The sequence below is a fragment of the Seriola dumerili genome, unplaced genomic scaffold (genome assembly GCF_002260705.1).
Source record: "Seriola dumerili isolate Sdu_G_001 unplaced genomic scaffold, Sdu_1.0 BDQW01012297.1, whole genome shotgun sequence".
NCBI lineage: Eukaryota > Metazoa > Chordata > Actinopteri > Carangiformes > Carangidae > Seriola > Seriola dumerili.
The window spans coordinates 232,068-256,545 of NW_019186552.1; the positions used below are offsets into that span (position 1 = coordinate 232,068).

At 42.9% G+C, this 24,478-nt stretch overlaps 1 protein-coding gene across 1 annotated transcript; it reads left to right on the forward strand.

The window, feature by feature from the left end:
* Nucleotides 1-9,064: 9,064 nt before the first annotated feature.
* On the forward strand, nucleotides 9,065-22,643 carry LOC111240131 (SCAN domain-containing protein 3-like). Its single transcript, XM_022770120.1, has 7 exons — nucleotides 9,065-9,163; nucleotides 9,763-9,847; nucleotides 9,953-10,040; nucleotides 16,912-16,926; nucleotides 17,458-17,520; nucleotides 19,975-20,781; nucleotides 22,640-22,643. The coding sequence occupies exons 1-7, from the start codon at nucleotides 9,065-9,067 to the stop codon at nucleotides 22,641-22,643; spliced, it is 1,161 nt and encodes a 386-aa protein (XP_022625841.1).
* The last annotated feature ends 1,835 nt before the right edge of the window (nucleotides 22,644-24,478 follow it).

Consider the following 24,478-nt stretch of genomic DNA (forward strand, 5'->3'; position numbering starts at 1 on the left):
AGTTTAATCTTAACTATTAATTTTCCCCAAGAAAATCTAATTGACAAACACTTGTTCAGTGTAAATTGTAAGGAAGTAGCAGCAACTTTACGGCTTTTTGAAAGTATCTATCAGCTGCAAGGACAAAAGATATTAGCTCAGATATAAGCTCAGCTTACTAATGAACAGACAGCATTGACAAATTAAGATTTCCTTGACATTTGTGTGACTGATCTCACTGTGTGCCATAAAAATAATAATCACAAAATAACACTGGTTAAACAAGATTTATAGCGAAGGGATTAGAACTGTAATCTACTAATCCTCCCAAAGTCAGTCACTAACCAGCTATACCGAATTAAGCAACCGCTAAGAAAACGTAGTTATAACTATCACTGAAAAATAACTACCCTATATTTAAGCAATATGACACGAGTTAAAATGAAGTTGGTAGAGGATTTCCCCATGGCTGTGATCTAGCCGTAGGCACGAATAGAGGCTAATTGTGCACATAAATTTTTGCACTCACCTGTCTTCACGTTATATGTTAATTTGTATGTTCCCCCTACTCCAGTGGTCGTGAACTGGTGGCCCGCGCTCTAAAATAATATCAACAACAAAATCAGCAATAATATCTGGCCCGCCACATTATTTTGATAATTTGATTTTTTTTAATATTACAACATGGAACTGGCAGTCTCACATTAAGCTATAGCTTACAACTGGATGTAAATAAAGGAGTTTATTAACTACACTACTATCTACAGAGTAAATGCAAGGTGTAATAATCATAAAGATGAAAATAATAATTAAATGAGCTGTGTGATGAGTTGGCAATGGTGGGAGAGAATATGTTATGGCTATACACTATGGCTATGCAGCTAATGATACAACGTCTACGAATGAGATTTGATAATTAAATATTACTATATTTCGACATCAACCCAGTCATGAGCAGAGTGTTAAGACCGGCCTACTGTGAGTTGCACTGTATCTGAGGACCCTTGGCTGGAACCCAGGTGGCTGTGGTTGCCTTGGTAACCCTGGAGACGTGGGATCTAGGTGGATTCTCCTGGAGGCCCTGTCCTAGGGGTACAGCTCTGGTGGAGGTTGCCAGGAGACTTTCTGTCTCAGCACTCTTGATTTCTGGTTGACTTCTCTGCGGGAGGTCACGCAGATGTGTTATCTTTTGCGGGTTGATGCAAAATAAACTTCACTTTGGCTGGATAACTTTAGAGGAGACTGGCGATAACCAGATGACTCTAAAGTTGTCACAAAGCTTCAAAAAGGAAAACTTGATAATAATTAAAATTACAAAATTACTCTGAGGCACTTCTCTTGTTTTGGTTCAGTTGGTCTTGACTTGGTTTATAAAATTAAAAGATCGCGCATGTAGACAAAAAGAATGTTACTTGGAGCACGTGGCAAAAAAAAAGAATACAGGACACGGACAAAACGATCAAGTTCAACAATGGCTAAGAGCCATGAGTTTGTGACTAGCAGCTTAGAGCTAAGAGCCGGACTGTTGGTAAGAGCCTGGACTACAGAGCTAACAGAGCTATTGAGCAAAGTTTTCAGCTTTTAGCAAAGTGTGAATTGATTACGACTGTTTTATCTCCTGGGGGCTGGTGCACGTTTCAGGGGCATCACCCATCTTCTCCTGTGTTTCAACTTGGAGAAGAGAGTAATTTTCCACTGAACTTTTGAATAGCTTAATTCTACAACTTACCTATAAACTCGCACATCCGTCTTCCACCATGACCATAAAACATTAAATGAAATAACATATCAACCTAATGGCACTTATAATGACAGACAGGAGTAATAAGAGTGTTGATTTCATATTACATCCTTCAAACCTGGAATTAATCATAATACAAGTGGTTAATTGATCAAACAACAATATAAACATTTCCTAAAGCTAATAGTCTATAAATGTGGATTACACAGCAGTTCTTTAACTGTAATAAAAATTATATGGACACTCTGGATGTCATGTAATGTGTGTTACCTTGTATGAAGGATGCTGACAGTATGGTCACATGAAGGACATTGTCTTAAAGTCTACATGTTACATTTCAAACATTCTATAGGATAGAAGTTTGGGATTGACCTATTACATAGAAACATCTCATGAGTTACAGTACAGTTAGATATTTAATTTTACAATTTTCCTCAGATCTGTGTCTGTGAAGAGTGTTCTGCTGGTCACTTCTCAGGATTGGAATGTGGGTTGTAGTTCATGACTCTTATCTAGAGAGGAGCAGAGGAAGGGAGGTTGGTGTGTATGTATGTGCGTGTGTTTGTTCATGCATGGCACAGAGAGGCCAGGATTCACACCTTAGTGATAATCAGACCTTTTGGTGTTACTTGTCCTATATAAGAAACAATCAAATATCATTAGACAGAGTCTTATTGTTGCAAACTGGAGATTTTACCTATGTTCTCCAGTTGCCTGGTGTCCATTCGTTGATCATCTGGAGCTGACCCTTTGACCCTTGGTCTGATTCTGTGTTCCTCTGGCATGCTAAAAGCATGGTCTCTTTGTGAGAGAAGGGTCCTTTGTCTCGGTTTCCTATAATTTTGATAGTTTTGCATGTCCTTACAATGAACTCCTTTAATGGCTTGTGACTGATGCCAGGCGAGGTATGTATGCTACAAAGGCAAAACTGTTGCTACTGGTGAGGTCGGAAACTTGAACTGAATTGTAGTTTTCTATATGTTGTGGCTCAGTAGGTCACTCGTTCTCAAAACCTTCAGTGTTTTAATGGAGCAGAGGTGTCATTCCAGGAGCAATCATGTGGATTTATAGCTGATAGGCTACCTGCCTGCATCACCACATCAATGACATCACATTTATGTCTGGTTAACCTAATTGTTAGGCTTTCATTTGTTAAATCTACTGACTCACTGAATACATGAAAGAACTGCACACACACAGTATTATCTGTATCCTGATTATAATTTTTCCTGGGGTGGATTTTATAATGTTTGCATGGAACATAAGTAACATGGTGACTCCTGGGATATTTACACAGTAGTGTGAGCAAGTCATCTGCAGGAAAATATATGGATATAGAGAGTCAGCCCTAGCAGGGTCCTCTCAGAATCAGCAGTTTAGTGCAGTGTGAGCAGTACACTGGACATCAGTGACAGACTATAAAAGTAGATCAGGAGCAATTACAAAATATTTTGTTGTCCTCTGTGTTGTCCTGCCAGCTGGTGGCCAAGCCTTGTCCTCACTGTGTGAGTGTCAGTGCTTTCAGAATTTTTAGTCCATGTTAAGTCATCATCATCAAAAGAAATAGCTGCAGAGTTCAGTAATTATTGTGTTACTTGTTCTTGTGTTGTGAAATTATGATGATTGCCTCATGCATACACTGGTTATTAAATGTACTGTGTACAATGTACTGTACACTGAGTAGTGCTCTTGTGCAGTGTCGCCATCTTGTGGTTTTATCAAATTATCTCTTTATAATGATGTGATGATCATAATTATTATTATAATTATTATTGCATCTTGGTCATGTAGTTTGGACTGTTATTCAATGTATGAATGACCTCCATTCCTTTCTTTAACTTGTTTTCTTTGTTAGTTTTTGTGTTGTTTTTTTCCTTTTTATATATTTAATTCATATATTTATTCGATGACTGTTGAGCTTATACTGTATGAGCTTGATGAGTTGACTGGAGGCAGGTGAGGTGGTGAAGCAGGAGCAGGGGAGAGGGAGTGAGCCACACCCATGCCACACACAGACAGACAGACAGACGAAACAGGAAAACAAGCTAGAGTCACGGCCTAGCCGTGACAGGATCCCCCCTCAATGGGCGCCTCCTGGCAGCCCAGGCTTCTCAGGATGCCGCCAGTGGAAGTCCCGGATAAGAGAGTGGTCCAGGATTAGACGAGGGGATATCCAGGATCGCTCCTCTGGACCATATCCCTCCCAGTCCACTAAATACTGAAACCCCCAGCCTCGGTGGTGAACATCCAGGAGCCTCTGAACAGTGAAAGCCAAGTGGTCATCGAAAATACCTGGGGGAGGAGGGGCTGCATCTGGAGGAGACAGCGCGCTGTAGGAGACAGGCTTGAGAGGAGACAGGCTTGAGAGGAGACACATGAAAAGCTGAGTGGATCTTCATGGACTGTGGCAATTTGAGTTTCACAACAGTGGGATTAATTATCTTCTCAATCTCAAAAGGTCCGACATAACAAGGTGCCAATTTATGGGAGGAGACTTGGAAAGGCAGATCTGAAGAGGAAAGCCATACTTTCTGACCAGGTTGGTAGTCGGGTGCAGGGGTCTGGTGACGGTCGGCCACGTGCCGGTTCTGGGCAGCAGTGCGGACCAGGTCTGCTTTAGCGGTCTTCTAAATCTGATGGCACCTTTGAAGATGATGCTGAACAGACAGTGCTGCCACTTCCTTCTCCTGAGTAGGAAATAAGGGAGGTTGATAGCCCAGGGATGCATAGAATGAGGTCATACCTGTAACTGTACTTGTGAGGGAGTTGTGGGTGTACTCAATCTACGGGAGGTAGGAGCTCCAGGAGGACGGATGTGAGACAACGGAGGGCTGCTTCCAAATCCTGGTTGGCCCGCTCCGTTTGGCCATTGGTCTGGGGGTGGTAACCGGATGACAGGCTGGCTGTGGCACCCAGGGCACGGCAGAACGCCTTCCACACTTGAGAGGAAAACTGTCAACCTCTGTCAGACACAACATCAAGAGGGATCCAGTGGAGGCAAAACACATGTGACACAAGTAAATCTGCAGTCTCAGTGGCTGAAGGTAATTTAGGGAGAGGAATGAAGTGCACTGCCAAGCGATCGACAACAGTAGGTATCATGGTGTTACCTTTGGAGGATGGAAGTCTGGTTACAAAATCCACGGCGATAGGGACCAAGGGCGACTGGAGATAGGCAGTGGGCAGAGACCACCAGTAGGTGGACAGTGGGATGATTTACTTTGGATACAGACAAAGCAGGCAGAAGTTTTAGCAGTTTTAGCAGTGATCTTCTCAGGATCTGACTGCCGGGAGAGCCCGTCTGGCTTGAGATTACGGGAACCTGGTCAGTAGGTAAGAGTGGAGTTAAATCTGCAAAGGAAAAGAGCCCATTGGGTGAGTTCAGCTGCTTAGCAGAACGGAGGTAGGAAAGATTTTTGTGAGTCCACATGACAAATGGATGCTCAGCCCCCTCCAGCCAGTGTCTCCACTCTTCCAGGGCTAACACCACAGCCAGAAGCTCACGATTTCCCACATCATAATTGCGTTCTGCTGGGGAGAGTAGACGGGAGAAAAAGCAGGGATGCAACTTTTGGCCTTTAGGAGACCTCTGAGACAGAACAGCCCCCATGCCAGAGTCTGATGCGTCAACCTCAACAATAAACTGCCTTGTGGTGTCAGGATGAGACAGCACAGGTGCAGAAGAGCTGTTTGAGGTGGTTGAAAGCGGCTTCTGCATCAGGGGTCCAAACATAAGGAGTTGTCGTGGAGGTGAGCAGGGTTAGATGAGCTGCCACTCTGCTGTAGTCCCGGATAAACAGCCGGTAAAAGTTGGCAAATCCGAGAAAGCACTGGAGCTGCTTCCCCGTGGTGGGTCTTGGCCATTCTGCCACTGCCTAGATCTTGGCCGGGTCCGTCTTTACCTGCCCCTGCTCAATGACATAACCGAGGAAACTACAAGATGAGACATGGAATTCGTACTTTTCAGCTTTTACATACAGCTTGTTTTCAAGTAGGCGACGGAGAACTAACCTGACATGCTCCTCCATGTTGTGAGAGAAAATCACATGGAGCTCAATGGCCTCCCTGTGGTTACCTGACAGAATGAGGGTAATGGGGGCGGTTCGGTGGCCATCCAAGGCATTGGCATTCAGTGGTGTGGAGAGAGCCTCAGTGCATATGTAGCACCCTGTTTTTTGTTGGCTTGAGAGACAAAAGAAGAATCAATTAAATTTTCATCTGCACCAGAATCAACAAGGGCTAGAACAGGGATAGTTTCCTGGCTCCACACTAGAGAGGCATTGAAATGCATACGAGTAGGGCTGTTAATGGCAGAGTCAGCAGTTTGGCTCATCAGACCCCCCACTGTTACTGATGAGCCTCCCCTTTTGGCCAGTGCGGACAGGAGACAAGAAAATGACCTGCTTGACCACAATAGATACAAACACCAGCATTCATGCGGCGCTGGCGCTCGGAAGGAGTCAGATGTGCTTGACCCAATTCCATGGGCTCACCTCCAGAATCAGGGGGAGAGCTGCTGCGAGGTGCCTCGGGAGTGGCCATCAGCTGTGGGCTGAACCGAGAAAACTGGCGTGGCAGACTCTGGGAGGTCGTAGGTGCAGGGCGGCTTGACTTCTCCCTACAGCACTCCCTAAGACAGTTATCCAGCCAGATAGACAGAGAAATTAAGGCATCCAAACAATCAGTTTCATCTCTGGCAGCTAGCTCATCCTTAATGTTATCATTTAAGCCGTTTAGAAAAACTCCCTGCAGTGATTCATCATTCCACCTACACTCAGCTGACAGAATTCTGAACTGGACAGCATATTCTGCCACTGACTGTGAGCCCTGACACAGAGTTAGGAGCTGTTTAGCAGCTTCTTTGCCCCAAACAGGATGATCAAAAACTTTTTTCATTTCTGACACAAAGCTATCATAAGAATCACAGACTGGAGAATCATTTTCCCATAAAGCTGAGGCCCACTGGGAGGCAATGCCAGTTAATAACTGAATCATGTAGGCAACACATGACTTATCTGTGGCATATGTTGTAGGTTGCTGCTCAAACACTAACGAACACTGGAGGAGAAAGTGACAACAGGACCCCAAATCTCCTGCGTAGTGCTCTGGCGTTGGAACATATGCCTCATGGGGAAGTTGAACAGGAACAGTTGGAGGAACATTGGGTGGAGGAGTTAGAGCAGCAGCAGCTGGAGCCGCAGGCAACGCATCATTGAGGTGAGTGGTAATGTCCATCTGACTGCAGAGCTGGGAAACACTGATATGCACTGATATTAATTCATGCTGGCCCACAAGAGCACCCTGGTAGCAAGAGCCTGACGGAGGTCCATGTCTGCTGGGTCCATACTAGCTAGATTGTTCTGTTATGGTTCGGTTTTCTGTTGGACCCAAAAGCAGAACACAAGACCAGTAAGTAGCAAATAGTCGTGGATTTATTGTGATAGGTAGAATACTTGTAGAGATAGGTGTAACTGGTGAGAATCTGACAATTGTTTTCTGAAAAAGAGAAAAAAAAATGGAAAAAGAAAAAAAAAATATCAGGATACTGGAGATGGTAAAAATATAAAGGGTGAAATAAGAGAGAGATTTTGGTCTACTAGTCCAAGGTTGAGGTAAAACCTGGACAGTTTTTAACCAAGGTTTAGTAGAATTCTCGAGGTGCACTGACGAGTCCACCTTAAAAGAGTTTACTAAGACCACAGTACTGGTATATTGTGTGAAGTAGACCCAGAAGCATTTACTAAGACCACAGTACTATATTGTGTGAAGTGAGACTCAGAGTTTACTAAGACCACAACAGTGTATGGAAAAAATGATTACTGAATAATAATTATATTGTGTGAAGGAAAAGTAGATAATTCCTCTGTTCTAATCACTCTGTTTTTAATCATCTTGAGTATTTAAAGAAAAAGAAAAAAAAATTGGTCATATTATTTTGGGCATACTAACATTGATTAGTTTTCTGATATTCTTAACGGTGTACTTTGGAGATTAGTTGAAGACATAACTTAAATCTCCTACTAAATTTTTAATCTATCAAAATGGGTATTATCAACAGTAAATATTGAACAAAAGATAAACATGATAATGTGGATCTCTCCACTCCAAACATAAATTACATGAAAGTGAATTATGGTGATTCATCTGTGAAACAAATAAAAATTTGGGTTACTGAATGTGGTTTTCCGAGGACAAGAAGTTTCAGTATCAGACAGCTAAATCTGCTGAAGGAAAAACTGCAGGAGAAGGAAAAAGAGACTGAGAATAAAAAAGACAAGAGTAAATTCATAGTAGACTGGAAATCATTTAGTTTATGGATGGAAGAAGCACTAAGGTGGGACATAAAAACACAGGCAGGGACAGATAAAATCTCATCTGTGTCTCAGTGTGTCAAAATGCAGGATTCCAACCTCAACTGTGCTCCGCCAAGAAGACACCAAAACCCACCACAACAACATGATGAACCTGCAGCCCGAATCCAGGCTCATCAGGTGGCTGATCCACAGCCGAGGGCACCACCGCCATATAACCCTGGCTTTCCCCCATCCCCTGTTCCCCTCCTCTATCCTGATACATACAACAACTTTTGGATGGGGAAAAGTGAGATGTGACGCAGAGGGCAACCTACACCAGGTCGTGAATTTCCCCATGTTGGAGGTAGCAGGTGCTGATGGACATCCAATGCTATTTCAAGACCATGGACTATGGAGGACATTAAACAGGCAGTGACTCACCTCCCATCACCATCAGATGGAGGTGGTGTGAAATTTGACGCTGAACTGACTGCGTTCTGTAGAGAGTTCCGCCCAACAACCTCTGAACTGAAACGACTCCTGATGGTAAAAATGGGCAATAATTGGGCCAAAGTACCAGCAGGATATCCAGAGACTGAGGTGAGACTGGATAACCCCAGCTGGGCTCACAATGACAACACAGTCTACAGAGGAGACATTGCAGATCTCTGTGAGCGCATCGAAACAGCATTCCCTGTGAGAATGGACATGTGTCCTTATGTAAACAAGAAGACGATGATGTTCACGACTATCTCACTCGTCTCACAGAAGTCTCACAGAAGTCCACAACACACACAGTGGGCTGACACCTCCAGCTTACCCAAATGATAATGTTGTTACAGCATGGGAAGCTCATCTGAGAAACAGCTTCCTGAATGCACAGAAGCCAGAGATTTCCAGCATGGTGAAACGTACATGCATTACTTGGGACTCAGGCAAGTCAAGGCAAACGCTGTGTATGCTGAAAAAATTCTCAAATAGGGCCAGAAGAGGAAAGGAGAAAAAAGAGAGAAAGATCTGCAAATGGCTACATTGACTTTGTTCCAAGCACATGCCAGAGGGCACGGATGTGGCCGTGGCAGGGGCGGGTTCAGAGGTGGCCGTGGGGGCCACTCAGTGCTACTCCAGGACCATGGAGGCAGACAAGCCTGTAGCCTATTTTTCAGCTAAACTTGACCCTGTAGCTACAGGACTGATGTCTGAGAGCTGTTGCAGCTGCAGAGAAAGCTGTGATGACCTACAGAGACATTGTAAGTTACTCTGACCTGTCTCTGCTCGTTCCACATGCTGTTTCATTGATTGTACTTGAACAGAAAACATCTCATCTTTCAGCAGGAAATGGCTCTGTTATAACACTATTTTGCTTGAAATGCCAAATATCACTGTGAAAAGATGCAATGTTCTTAACCCTATAACTCTTCTCCCCACAGAAGGAGATGGAGAACACAACTGTGTTGCTGCAATAACTGAAGTTTGTTCCCCCAGACCAGATTTGCAAGCAACACCTTTGCAAAATCCAGACTTTGCACTGTTTGTGGCTGGATCAGCGTCACACGACCTTGACACAGGAAAGAATCACATTGGATTCTCTCATAGAAGCGTGTAAACTAGCAAAGGACAAAACAGTGAATATCTACACAGATAGTAGATACGGTTTTGGCATTGTGCATGATTTTTGCAAAATTTGGAAACACAAACTTTTTAACATCATCTGGTAAACCTATTGCACACCACACTCTCGTGTCACAGCTGCTGGACGCTATTCTAGTCCCAAAACAGATTGTTGTGTGTAAATTTGAAGCTCACACTTCTAACACTGACCCGGTTTCACAAGGTAACGCCAGAGCAGATGCAGCTGCCAAGGCCGCAGCATGACAAGAATTTACTGGCTCTGAATTTTTTCTACATGATGACTCTGACACATACTCTACTCCCACAGCAGACTTACATGAGCTCCAGTGGAGACCTGATCAGACTGAGAAGGATGTGTGGAAAAAGAGTGGTGGTCTTTTCAAAGATGGGGTACGGTACAGCCCCAATGACAAACCATGTCTGCCAAAGTATTTGTTTCCTCACTATGCAAAGTTGACTCGTGGATTGGACCATGTGTCAAAAGGAGGGGTGATGGATGCTGTTTCACAACACTGGTTCACAAAGGGTTTTACTAACTATGCTCAGAAATGTTGTCAATCATGTGTTATCTGTGCCACAAACAACATTGGCAGAGGTATTGAAACACCACAAGCCGCACCCCCTCCACCAGAAAAACCATTCCATCCAGCTGTACCGATCACGTACAGATGGATTTCATTGAACTAACACCAAGTGAGGGAAAGAATATATATATTGCCTGGTAATTGTTGACATGTATTCAAAATGGATTTAAGTTTTCCCTACAGCAAAATAAGATACGAATGCTGTTACCAAAGCCCTTATCACTGAGATTATTCCCAGATGGGGAATTCCCCGAAGAATCAGCAGTGATAACAGAACACCATTTGTGAGTGCTGCTTTAAAACAAGTTTGTGAATATTTTGGCATTGATATGAGACAACACTGTGCTTATCATCCAGCTGGTGGTGCTGTTGAGCGAGAAAATGGCACCCTTAAAAACAAATTGGCTAAATGTTGTGAAGAAACAGGTTTGTCATGGACGAAAGCACTCCCTATTGTTTTTATGTAAATGAGAGCTAGGGTCTGACCAAAATACGGCCTTAGGCCATTTGAAATCCTATTTGGACAACCAGCCAACACAGGCATTGGACCTGTTAAAAGACAATTACCCTCCACAGTTCACTGTGAAGATGAAATGCTTCATTACTGTGCAAATTTATCCTCTGTTCTATCCAACATTCTCAACCAGGTGAAAGACGCACTACCAACTCCAGCCACAGGACCTCTTCATGACCTGAAGCTTGGTGACTGGTTAGTGGTAAGAGATCTGAGAAGAAAGACTTGGCGCTCTAACCAGTGGACGGGCTCATTCCAGGTGCTGCTGACCACACAGACAGCAATAAAAGTCGCCTAAAGAGTCCCCTGGATCCATGCCAGCCACTGCAATAGAGTCCCACCTCCACCAGAGACACTTACAACAGAGTAAGTCACCACAGCCCGATTGAGGACTCTGCGAAAGTGTAGGCGGATCACTGCTCTCAAGTGACCAACACAGCACAATAACACACACTCACAGACCAGGAAGAGAAGTAGAAGCGACAGTATTGGCATACTGTCAAACAAGAGCGTGCCAAGCTCCAACTGGGTGACTTGCTGAGTGAACCTCAATGTATTGCCTTTTTCCACCTTTTTCTCCATAGTGATACTTTAATGAAGTAGTTTTAAATCATAATTGAGGTAACATTACAGATGTTTTTTTTATCACTGTTATAGTTTTTTATTATGTTATCATATGTAAGAATATTCACTTATTATGAAAATATAATCTTTGATGATTTTTCCTTTAATAGTGATCAAGTATGATCAAAAAGGAGGAAATGTAATAGAAAAATCATATCCTTGTGTGACCTGGCTTTGTATATCCATGAATGTGAATCTGTTCCCACATGTATGCTCCTTATCTGGTACTGTCCAGTACAAACTAGGGAGAAGTTTATCCTTGAAAACACATCTGCTTCTTCCAGCAGTTAGTAAGTCAGGATGGCACCCAGAATTGTTTACACACACACATCCTGACTATGCCTCCTTCTTTCTTTCTTTCTATGAAGTTCATGCACACTCTTTGTTTGATATCAGTCTGCAATTGCACTCTGATCCTTTGCAAAGCTCTTATTTAAATATACAAAGACAACTTGATCATTTTGTCAACTGTTCATTTTCAGATTTCAGTCCGATCGCTGTACTTGGGTTCATTTCGTCCACTGGCAATACCTCAGAAATGAACTACCTCATGTCGGATGGACGACTTGCATGGAAACAGCAAAAATTCCTGTATTTTTACCTTGGAGATGCAAGATGCATCCGGCGTAAAATGTATAGGACCCCGTCTGTGATTTTTAGGACACCCCTTTGGCCCGTCATGGATGTGTTTTTGGTATCCAAAAGGTGGAAGGGGACCCCATGTTAAGGTATTTGCAGTGGACTGCCAAAGGCAGTAGGTAGCTGTTTATAGGTTCATTGTATTCGGTTATATTACTGTATTTTGTCCAAGTTAAAATCTGGTGTGATTGTAAGACTGTGTAGCCTGCTAAAACGGGAGAGCGAGCCATGTTGGAGACGAAAAGTTGAGTAATGTTGCTAAATTAGCACAAACACCATTAGCCACACGTGGACTGTTAGCTAACTAATCATGGCTTTCACAGGACCGGAGGAGAGCAGACTGAGTGCGTGTGGGAAGCAGAGTTTTATTAACAAGCTTCTGAATGAGTATGTGAGTGACGACTAAAAGAGAAGTAAATGCATTTAGAACATGAGCAATACCTTAAGGACTGGAATTTAAGTTTGATGCAGTTGGACATATGAGATTGGTTCCTCCTTTTGTAGTGAAAGATGTTGAAAAGTACTTCCCTAATTTTGAACATGTGGCCTACTTTTGGAAGTGTTCTGGATGGAAAGGTCCAGAAAGCACTGAGGGAAGCAAGGATTATGACTTTTATGACTTTCGTTATGAGCTATTACCGCCAACGCTTCAGGAGCCTCAGTAGGCCCGACAAGCAAACTTATGTTCAGTTTGCTAAGGAAAAGGAGACCCTTTTTAGTAGATGTTGGGTCTAAGCTCTACCTCATTAGCTGGACACCAAATATGTTGGATTTCGGTTGTCTATCAATTTATTGGCTATCATAAATTAAGAAAATATTAATATTAAAAACATTAATATTAAATAATAACTTTAAAATTAATTAAAGTCCTCGGGGCACCAGCCTAAACTAATAGGCAAAATAGCCAATATGTTTTCAGTCTCAATTTATTACCATTAATCTGGAACTCTGATAAACAATTAGAGTTTACTAACTATAACCAAATTACCATATCAACAGTAAGTTAAAGTTGAAGGATTGGAATTCTGCAAAGTAGAGGTTGGCAATATTCACGCTTGTGCAACATCAAACACACCAGTAGTTATACTTAAAGGCATTTATTTACAATGGAGCAGAGTAAAACACAATGTCTAATCTAGTATATACAGGTGTGTGTATGTGTGTGTGTAGGGGTATGTGTGTGTGTCTGTGGGAACACAAACCAAAGGCAAGATGGCTGATTCAAAGTAATCACTGTGACCACATGACCTGAACAAAGAACACTACACAAGATGGCGGTAAAACAAAGAAACTACTCAAAGTGGCTGCTGAGACCACCTGGTGTGTGTGGTTGTGGAGGGAAGGTTGTGAGTTTTCTTTGTTAGCCTAGCTCATGTAATCTAATGGTACCAGGTTAGAGGGGGGTGGTTTAGCTTCATGCAGGTTCTAGAACTGAGACGTACTGCTATGTGTGTGAACATACGAGTACCTGATTAACTGTATGACTGACCACAACCTAAGCAAACATTACAACAACAAGACATCAATCAACAAGTACATTAACAAAGTTAAGATTCTGCTGCTTAACTATGCTGTGCTGTGCTATGCTGTGCTGGGAAAGGTTAGGCCCAGTCAGTTAACGTTACCCAGTCCTTGGAACAAACAAAGAGGTCCTTTCCAGTGTTGTTGTAAAGTCCAGTGAGTTGGGAGGCTTCCTGGTGGAGTAAAGTCTGTCTGGCTGTGTTGCTTTGCTGTTATCTCCTTTGTTCTCCTCACAGAGTTAGCTGTTCACGCTAACTCTGCTATGACTCCTGTTGCTTGGAAAATCAGCTAGCTTTGTGTCGTAGCAGCTTGATTCTGAAGAGAACTTGGTTCACTCTGAGTTAATCCGATTGTAGCAGTATGGTATGCTGCTGGGCTTGATTGTATTTGTCTGCCGCCCCGCACTTTACCTGGCGCTGTAGCCTATCAAGGCAAGAGGGCGAGGGGATAAAAGGCAGCCGTGTCCCTCTCTCGTCCTCTCACTTCCTGGTCCGAAGCCCTCCCCTTCCCGGCCTTCCGCTTCTTCCTCTGCTCTCGAGTCGGTGGTCCCTGGTGGTTGAGGAACGGTGGCGATTCTCCCTGTTCGCTTATAAACATTAACGGACAAGCGGATCCCGAACGCACCGCAGAACGCTCCGGTCCAGTACAGAGCGGAGCAGAGCTCTCCTGTCGCTATCCTCCTCGGGAGGGTTCCTGCTGTTCGGGATTGTGGTTAACGGTGGATTTCAAGTAAGGTGCAGGAACACTGGCTGCTTTGCCGGCCCGCAATCGGTGGTGCTGGGCGCTGTGGACTGGCTTTGCTGCTGTGAGAAATATTAAAATGTATGTTGCATTATTAAGAGAGTGTTGTTTATTATTTGTTTATTATTTGTTCTTTAGTATTATGATGATTACTGTTCCTATGCGTTGGGGAGCGCTAGGGTGAGACTCAAGGCAGTCACGCACACATAGGGAGACACCAGAAGAACGGATGACAGGTGACCGCCTCAGATGTTTAAAGTAAGAAACAACTCCTAACAGGGTGAAGAGGCGGTTACAGGAAAAGGGAGAGTAGGTTTTTTTCTCTAGGTGAGGACAGCTCAGATGAAGGAGGCACTGTGCCAAGAGGCTGGGACCAGCCTGTGCACCAAACGAAGGGGAGCTGAGTCTAAACCATGGTTTCTCCCCAACCTTTTCACCAATTCAAATAGTTACAAAAATACATACAAAACTCTGTGTAACTGCTAAGATAGACACTCTTCTCTGGGACGTTGGCCACAGCTACTGCTTGCAGACTGTGGTTTTCAGATCAGAGGAGATCCATGTACATGCTGATTTTGATTCTTTAAATAGCAAATAAATATTTGTTTAAATGGATAACTTTGAGTGGAGAACTCTTATTGCAAATAAACGAATGCGCTGACACTGCCCCGTTCAAAGTAACTGCCGGGTGTGGCGTCTTTCCTGCTTCGCTTGCTTTTGCTTCGCTTGCTGCCTCTGCTACTGCTGTTAGGTGACGGCCTTTTCCTGCCGGTTGCCGCTCGCTCCCCCCGGTCCTCCGTGCCCGTTTCCCCCTCTGGGAGGCGGACTTAGTGGGAGTTGCTCCGTCAGTACTGGTGTGTTTGTGTGTGTGTGTGGTGTTGTGGCGTGTGTGCGTGTGTGCGGCGGCGTTTGTGTTGATTTGAGAAGAGACGAATGGTCATTTTATTGACTGGCTGTGTGGATGAGTGAGCGTGTGCAGGGGTTAGACGGGATCGCGTATGTTTTTTTTATGAATGTTTATGAAGATCAATTTCTAAGAATGTTATTGTTGAGCTAATGGGTTGGTCATTTTATCATTTAGTTTTATTTCAATTGAAGGATTGGTTAATTTCTTTTCTTCTTCGTTATTTACTTCTTGTTTGGAGTTTCAGCCCTAGACTGTTAATTTGTTTGGTTTGTTTCTTTTGGACAATTGTTAGTTTACGTTTTTTTTTATAAGGGGTTTGTGTTATTGTGCTTTGTGTTGAATTCTCAATATTTGTATTTCCGTTTCCTCCATAGTTGCTGAGAGCCGACGGTGGTGGCGGTGTCCTGGGTGGTGGTTCCCCTTTTGTGTGCCGTGATTTTGGATTTGGTTGTTTCGCACTTCACTTTTGTATGCGTGTCACGTGAGAGTGGGGTGCCCTTTTCTTTCGTTTGGACCCCCTCCCTCTACATTTTCCTCCACCGTTGGTCAGCTTCAGCTATTGGAGTAGGGTATTAATTATTAGCTTTGTTTTGAAATACCCTTTCTTTGTGTGACCAACCTATAATAAACGTGTTAATTATTTTTTTGCTACTGTGAACCACGTCTCCTGCCCTTCTTTGTATGACTTACCTGTGTGCCTCCTCCTTATAGTCATATTAATTTACAGTTCCCTGGGTGCAATTCCCAGGGTGGCGTTGTTGGTTTCCTTTTTTTATTTTTTTTTATATAATTGAACTGGTATTACAATATTCTGGGCCCTCATACCGCCACAACTTGGGGCGGTATGAGGGCCCAGAATATTGTAATACCCCACGCTAACTGCAGGAGGCTCACCCTGGTTTTATTGGGCGCTGCTGGCTTTGCTCCTCCCTTGACAAATGTTATTGCAGGTGGCGTCTTGCGTTGGAATTGACGTTTCCTGGTTATCTCCTGCTCTGGAATGTCAGCGAGCACAGTCAGTACTTTGTTGTGGCGCCACCTGTATCTGCCCTGAGCCAGAGCGATCCCAATGATGTCACTGAGTTTGTGGTTTCTTTCTGCTTGGGCCAATGTTGCTGAAGCCTCTCACTTTCGTCTCGATCTTGTTTTTATCCCTGCTTCTCTGACCTTGTTGTCTCTTGAGTCCCTGAAGGTCATGGCAATCTGGTACTTTGCTACTCGGAACTCTTCAACCAGAGAGGAAAGGGGTAGTTGCAGTTGCCCAGATCTGATTTACAGCCCAACCAATGTAAAGCTTGGAGGGATTCCCAGCCATCTTCAGAGGCACTTATGCTCCACTCCTTCCACTGCTGTAAGTGGGGCTTCATACATCATCATCGGCCACATCAGTCTGTGTCACAACCTGCTCTGCTTCTCAGTGTTTTTCCACTCACCCTGCCTCTGTCTCACTCTCCACTCTGCCACACCTCCTCATCAGCCTCACTGTCCTCACCTGTTGCCCCCAGCTGCATCTCCAATCAAGCCATTATATATGCATCCCCGGTTCACTCACTCTTTGCCAGATTGTTGTTAGTATCCATGCAAGACTGTCCAGCGTTCATCTCTGGACTGACTTCTCGTTATCGACTCTGCTCGTCCCTGACCGTCCTGCCTCATCTCTGCCCCAGTAAATGCCTCAGCCTTCTGTCCCCAACCACGAGTTCTGCCTGTGCCTGTGGCTGTTTGGTGTTCTCCAGCTTCGACGTCACAACGTGAGTGCCTCCCTGCTGGTTTCCTGATCCTTCGTCTGGCTTTGATTACCCGCCTGCATGCTCCTTCCTGGTTCGTCTGCCCCTCTGTCTGCTCACCTGGTTCTGATCCTCCTGCTCCCTTGACGACATCTCTAGCCTGCTCCCTAACGCATGGCTCTGCCAGCCCCAGCCTTCGGGTCCATGAACTTTCCCCTGTGTGTGTGAGCTCAGTCACTTCGCTCCCACAGCTCTCCAGCCCCGGACCCCTTCCTCTACCCCTAATACCTACCTGTGTACATTATCTCTGCTTGCTCATAATTAAAGGTCATTACCGATCGGTGTGTGGTGCTGCAACTGGGTCCTACAAACATCCGTTACAGTCTGGGCAGCAGGCTGTGTTGGTATAGCCACGCTTTGAACTTTTCCGGGAGGCCTAATTTTTTTTTTTTTTTTTTTTTTTTCTCCAATTTTCTTCAACCAGCCCCCTACTTGCATCTCAGTGCTGTGGAAATTTTTACTATCCCTTAGTGACTCATTGTACCACTTTCCCAGGTATTTGATGGGATTGTTCTTGATTGATGGGATGGCCTCACCTTGGATGAGCAGATTGTACTGGTCAGTGATATTCCCTTTCCTGATAATCATGCTTGATTTTCTTGGCTTCAATGTCATTCTAACCCACCTTACCATCTCTCTAAGCTTGGTTAAGACCCATCTTGCCTGCACATAGGATGTTGTGGTTATCATTAGGTCGTCCATGAACCCCCCCCGTATCGCCGGTTGTCAGAGCCCTGTCCACCTTTTGTGAACAGCAAACGCTAATAACAACAGGCAGGATTCTTCAGGCTCACTCACACACTCTGTTCCTTGCACTTAAGTGGTTCCCCTCAGGACGCCAGCTTAGCTGCCTGGGCTGTAGGACACAGAGGAGAAGGGAAACCTTTGTACCCAAAGCTGTTCAGCTCCTCAACTCCCAACCATCCCTGTCCCTCTGCTCACCCTGCTGGCCCTCCTCCCCTCACACTCACACACACAGATTTGCACTGACAACTGCTGCTGCCCACACACTCAATGACTTCCTGATCCTGCTGCTATTGGACTTTGCGGTACCTATCCACTTTCATATACCTCACATTCCATATGCACACTATACTGTAAATATGTAACATAACTCTTTATTGCACTAGGACAATCTGTCACACATCCAAATTTTAATCAAAATGTTTATGTGTAAAGTTATTTATTTGCACTGATGTCATTTTCCCATGTTGTTACTGTTACTGTCTTTCTCATAATATTACAGGTTTTGTTTTGCACAGTTTGTCTCGCCCTGGTTGTGTGTTCTCGTGTTTTTTCGTTACGTGCCTTTTTTAAATTTTCAAAAAGTTTATTGAATTGAAAAAGTGTGTTTATCTCAAAAGGATTTTGCACTGGTATAGCACTTACAAGCCTATAATCAGCTCCCCATTAGCTTAAGTCTAAAAGTGGAATTTGACTATACCAAGCAAAATTGAGATATATATATATATATAAACTATACATTGCAATATACAGTGTCCCTTTAAAATGCACCCAATTTCAAAGTTTTCCCTTTCGGGCCTTTTCTGCTTTCATCTGCACATTGTACTCTTTAAAGTTATAAAAACGATGGTAAATTAGTGATGAGCACTATATGATATAGAGCAGGCATCACCAAATGGCGGACCGCGGTCCGGGCACGGACCCAGTGACGGTTCTGCCCGGACCTGTGAAAATTATATTATAATTATAATATTAGGCCTAATAAAAAAAATTAATCATTCGTGCATGCGCAGCTAATTTAGTTAATACGACAGAAACGTCATCAATAGCCAAGCCAATAAAATCGATTGTTTACCTACACCGGAGGGAGGAAGGGAAGGGAGGGAGGGGGAGGGAGGGAGAGAGAGAGAGAGAGAGAGAGAGAGAGAGAGAGAGAGAGCGAGAGAGAGAGAGAGAGAGAGAGAGAGAGAGAGAGAGAGAGAGAGAGAGAGAGAGAGAGAGAGAGAGAGAGAGAGAGAGAGAGAGAGAGAGAGAGAGAGAGGAAGGAGAGAGGGGAGAGAGAGAGAGAGAGAGAGAGAGAGAGAGAGAGAGAGATGTGTGAAAATGGCTTGCTCAAAAATGAAAAAAGTAGACAGTGAAAACTGAACTTTTAAAGATGAATGGACGGACCAATACATGTTCGTTCTGCCTGCAGCCAGTTCTAAACCTGTGTGTCTCATATGCTGTGAAACTGTGGCGTTAATAAAAAGTAGCAACGTTAATCATCACTATGAGACCAATCACGGATCGTTTGATGAAACATACCCGCAGAAGTCCGCAGTGAGGGCAAGTAAAATGATCGAACTGAAAGCACAGTATGACCGGTCTACCCGTGTCTTCACACATGCATTTACAGGCCAGTAACGTGCAGATGAGTGTTCACTTAAGATTGCGTGGATTTTGGCGCAACACAAGAAAGCATTCAGCGATAGGACAGTGGTGAAGGAGTGCTTAAATGCGGCTGCAGAGACTTTACTTGACGGTAAACAAAAAAACGACGTGTGAAAAAATCAAGCAAATCCCATTGTCAGCTTCAACAACAACCAGAAAATCTGAACTATTAGCAGAGGATGTGCTGGCACAGCTTGATGCAGCTGTTCAAAACGCAGTATGCATATCCTTAGCCATTGATGAGTCCACAGATGCAACAGATAATGCCCAGCTTTTGGTGTATGTGAGATTTCTTCACAAAGAGAAGAAAGAGATGTGTGAGGACCTGTTGGGTTTAATGCCACTTGAGACACACACAAGAGGAGAGGATATATATGAGGGGATAAAGCAGATGCTCACAAAAAGAAAGATTAATCTGAAGCAAGTAGTCTCAGTCACCACGGATGGTGCACCTGCCATGGTTGGTAGAGAGAAGGGGGCTGTGGCACGGATGAAACAAGACAACCCTGATCTCATAGCCTACCACTGTATCATCCATCAGACTGTTCTCTGTGCCATTCTGTCTGAAGAGTTTGCTGAAGTAATGAATACCATGATGAGACTCATCAACTTCCTCAGGGCATCCTCATCCCATCAGCATCGACTGCTGAGAGAATTTCTGAAAGAAATGGAGGCAGATGCAAATGACCTACTACTCCACAACAACGTGAGATGGCTAAGCAAAGGGAATGCACTGGGATGCTTCTGGTCCATCCAAAAGGAAATAGCTGCTTTCTTACAGCAGCTCAAGAGACAAAAAGCAACACAGTTTGCAAACTTTTTGCAAGATAACAACAAGATGGATGTGGTGGCTTTTTTGGTGGACATCACAGGACACCTTAATAAGCTCAATTTAAAGCTGCAGGGTCAGAAAAATTCTGTCTGTGATATGATGAAAACTGTCCACTCCTTCCAGATGAAGCTGGACATTTTCAAAGAAGATCTCCAAGGAGAGTGTGAGCACTTCCCACAAATGCAGGAACAAATTCAGGGTAAGAGAGACATTTCCCCTTATGTCAGCTTCATAGACAAGCTGATTGGAAACTTCTGTCATCGATTTGACAGCTTCAACCTTGGACACCAGCTCCTCCTGCTAATCAAGAATCCATTCCTTATCAGAGAAATCAGAGGATTTTCAAAGGAGGTGACACAGACCTTCAAGTGGGCACATCCTGGATCTTTACAGTTAGAGCTCACTGATCTGCAAGCAGATGTTGCTCTGAGAGAGCATTTTGAAACAACTGACTCTGCTACTTTCTGGTTACAGATTGTGCCTGAAACCATTTTCCCTGGTCTAACCAAAGTAGCACTACACACCTTAACCATGTTTGGATCAACTTACAGCTGTGAGACAGCTTTCTCTACGATGAACATTATTAAAACAAAGTACCGTTCCAGGCTTAGCAATGAGCATCTCCACATGAGCATGAGAATGGCACTAATCCCATTTAAGACAAACTGCTGGCAGGAAAGTTACATGCCCATTTCTCTCACTAGGAAAGGAAGTTGGAAAGGGAGGAAGGAGAAGAGAGAGGAGAAAGGGAGCTGCTCAAAGCTCTGCACTTTTCTTTTATTCAGTAAATTCTGCCCTGTTCTGCTATTTTACTTGAAATGTAGGCATTAAGGTTCCTGTGTTATTTTATTTTAAATGTAATTAATATATGTTTAAAAAAGGGGGTGGGCAGCTCAAAGGTCTTTTGTTTACATTTTTTCTTAAAGATGCACTTTTATTTTATTCAAAAGATTCTGAATGTTTTTACATTACCCTAAGTTCAGGCTGCTCAAAGCTGTGTTTGCACTTTTTCTATTTATTTTATTCAGAAGAAATTCAGTTACTTGAAGTGTAGTAAAGACAACTACAGTAATGTTTTCCATTCAAGTGCCATACAAGTTCAGACTTATCGGTATGTTTAAAGTATATTGAAAACACTTGAAATTTGACAATAAATGATATAGAAAAGTACATTTGTTGTTTTTTATTTACATCAGGGTACACTATTTCGAGTGACAATATAAGATTTCGGACCTTCACTGGGAGGACATTTTTGTAACTGGACCTCTTTGAATTTTAATTGAATACCCCTGATATAGAGGGAATATTTTTACCTATATTTGCAGGGTATTACAAAGTGAACAACTTGTATCTAACTGATATGGTTTTACCTTGTATTCTTACTGAGGGCAGAACTAGCAGTCATATACAGTATAGTATAAATTAAATTTACTTTAAATTGTGTTTATTATGGTTCTTTTGAATAAAAAATACATATATAAAAACTCAATTATATGCTAGGAATAGAGGTAGGTTTGTTCAAATTAGCAAACTACATTGTCACAATAAATATTGTAATAAATGTGGCAAAGACTGCAACTTAGTCAGCAGAGTTGTCAAGTAACTACATACTTGATATACTACTAACTTCAAAATACATATACAAAATACAATAGGAGAGAGAATAGAACAATCTCTCTTAACACATTGATCATTCAAAATTCATAATGCTATATGAATAATCCTCTGCTATACTACTACTACAACTACTACTACTACTACTACTAATAATAATAATAATGATGATAGGCCTAATAATACGTTTATTTATGAAGCAAACTTCACATCATACGTCTATAAAATGACAACACACTAAACTTAATACAATGATCATACAAACAATCCTAAATTAATGTTACTGTGGCACATATTTAACAGCACAGGAGGTCTATGACTGAGAGGCGACACCCACTGGACAACGATATTGCAGACATCGCAGTCATTTGCCCAACAACACACCCTCCCTCCCAAAGTGTAATGTTAACGAGCTACCGCAACAAAATGCTCTGCAGCCTGCTATAATCCCACCACAACAGGTGTCACTTCAGTCAATCAGTCCTACAGCACAGTCCATTCAAATGACAGTTTTATTTTAGCCCTTTCATAAGGCACACACTGTATAAAGCTGGGTGTATTTGTATACAAACAATCCTAGCCAGCTAGCTAAGCTAACCAACTTATCAATTTAGCTGAGGCTGGCTGAGCTAGCCAGCAGGACGAAAGTAGCAAACTTGCTAATGTAGCAGCATAGAAATGTTGTTATTTTCTTTGCGTTGTTGCTGCATTTAATTGAGCACAGCTGGAAACTAATCATTGGGGCGGCTGGATATAAATGCGGCAGTCCTCCCCCCGTCTTCCTTTGCGCTCCCCCCTGACACATCACTTCCGGGTCTGAGGTGTTTGCCCTCACAGGTAATGCCATGCGCTGCTGCTTCACTTCATCTGTTATGTGGTCTCATCAAGCTTAAAGCATTTGAGCAGCAACAGAGTGCGCCGTGCTCCAGTATGATGTCCAGTCTTGTTTTGCGGTGGTAAGTGTCCTCTCTCTCTCTGCGTTATACTGACTGATATCCAGTGGCTAATGCTAGTGTGGTCACAGGTAGATGCCGGTAGCCATGTGGGTTTCTCTCTCCCTCCCTCTCCCTGTACATGTTTCCATGTACTCCCTTTATTTTTGGATAATTTGTATTTTGTTTTGTTAATCTATTTGGTTCAGCCACTTTAATTGCCCATTTAATTTCAATAGCTGACTTTGATTAATTTGGTATTTTTCTGTGTAATTTAGATTTGTTGTTGTTTTTGTTTTCTTTACATTGCTATTGTTCTGTTTTATGTTATAATAAATTGTTTTGTGTGGGCAGTTGGGTTTAGCTTTATATTGTAACTTGCCCACTCCCGTAGTTTGTATAATTGGTTGTACATTTTGGTTAACCTATTTCCGTTGGTGTAACTCCCCCTTCTTTTGTTTATCCTTCTCAGTTCCTGCAGGCTGGTGGTTTTTAGTCAACTAAAAGTCTGAGCATTTTAGTCTTATTTTAGTCAGAATCATCCATGACTATTTTAGTCTAGTTTTAGTCGACGAAAACTGATGACATTTTAGTCTAGTTTTAGTCAATGAAAATTTTCTTTTAGTCTCTTTCTAGTAATGCAATTCTATTTAACCCAGTATAGTATAAGTACCTAGTAGTATAGACAAAACCAAAATTTTCTTTTAGCCAAACCCATTTCACAGTTCAAACAAGGTTATCTTATTATTATATTATTGTTACCTTATAGACTCAAGAATACATCCATTCCAGACACACAAGACGCTCTGATTTGAATTTACAACATATTTATTTTACCAACCAAACATGTTAGTTCACCCCCATAAATTTAAATTAAATAAATAAATAAAAAAGCATCCCATGACAATTCAAAAAAAAATTGAATACATTCAAGTTTAACAAAGAGAAACAAGGTGCTTCAATGCTCGAGCTACAATAATATAATAAAAAGTGCAAATAACATGTGTGTGTCTGTCTTGTATTGCTTGTAAACTGAAGACAGATTTTGCATCATAAAAACTATTAAAAGATATTACACTACAAATGGTTTCGACCTTAGAGAGATATAATGGGATGGGAAGCACCAGTGTCGATTGCTCTAAGACTGCAAGGGAAGCTCAGCTTCCCCTAAAATGTCAACAAAATAAGTGGTCAAATATGTACTGTTGTGTGTACATTTCATTGACTAAATATGCACTAGAACACGTTCATCTTTTGTTCAGAATCAGCTACTTATCACAGGTAACCGACACGACTTCCTTCTCATTCATCCCCACAGCGCCACAGTGCTTTACACAGTGTAGACGCAGAGCGTCTACTGACTTCAATGGGGAAGCATAGAGTGGGTTGTTCCACTGCAGCGAAACTAGACGGTCATTGGATAAATGCTGGGTTTTGTCCCGCCCATCAGACGCTCAGCGTCTCTGGGGGTCTATGGGGCAGTGGGCTGGCCCGGACGCTCGGCTTCTGCATGATGATTGGATGATCTGTCTGAGGCTGAGTCCCTTTTTGATTGACAGCGAAATGAGCGAATCAGCGATCTTGAAGTATAAGTATCCACCAGAGCATTTTTCAAGTTTTTCATTCGGTTGTTCGGAGTTGATCTGGAGACGTTACTGATCCTCAGCGACTTTGTCTTTGTTAAAAACGACTAGCGTTGTGTTTGGCGACTCTCTTCTGTCACTCTGCGAATTTACATATAAAT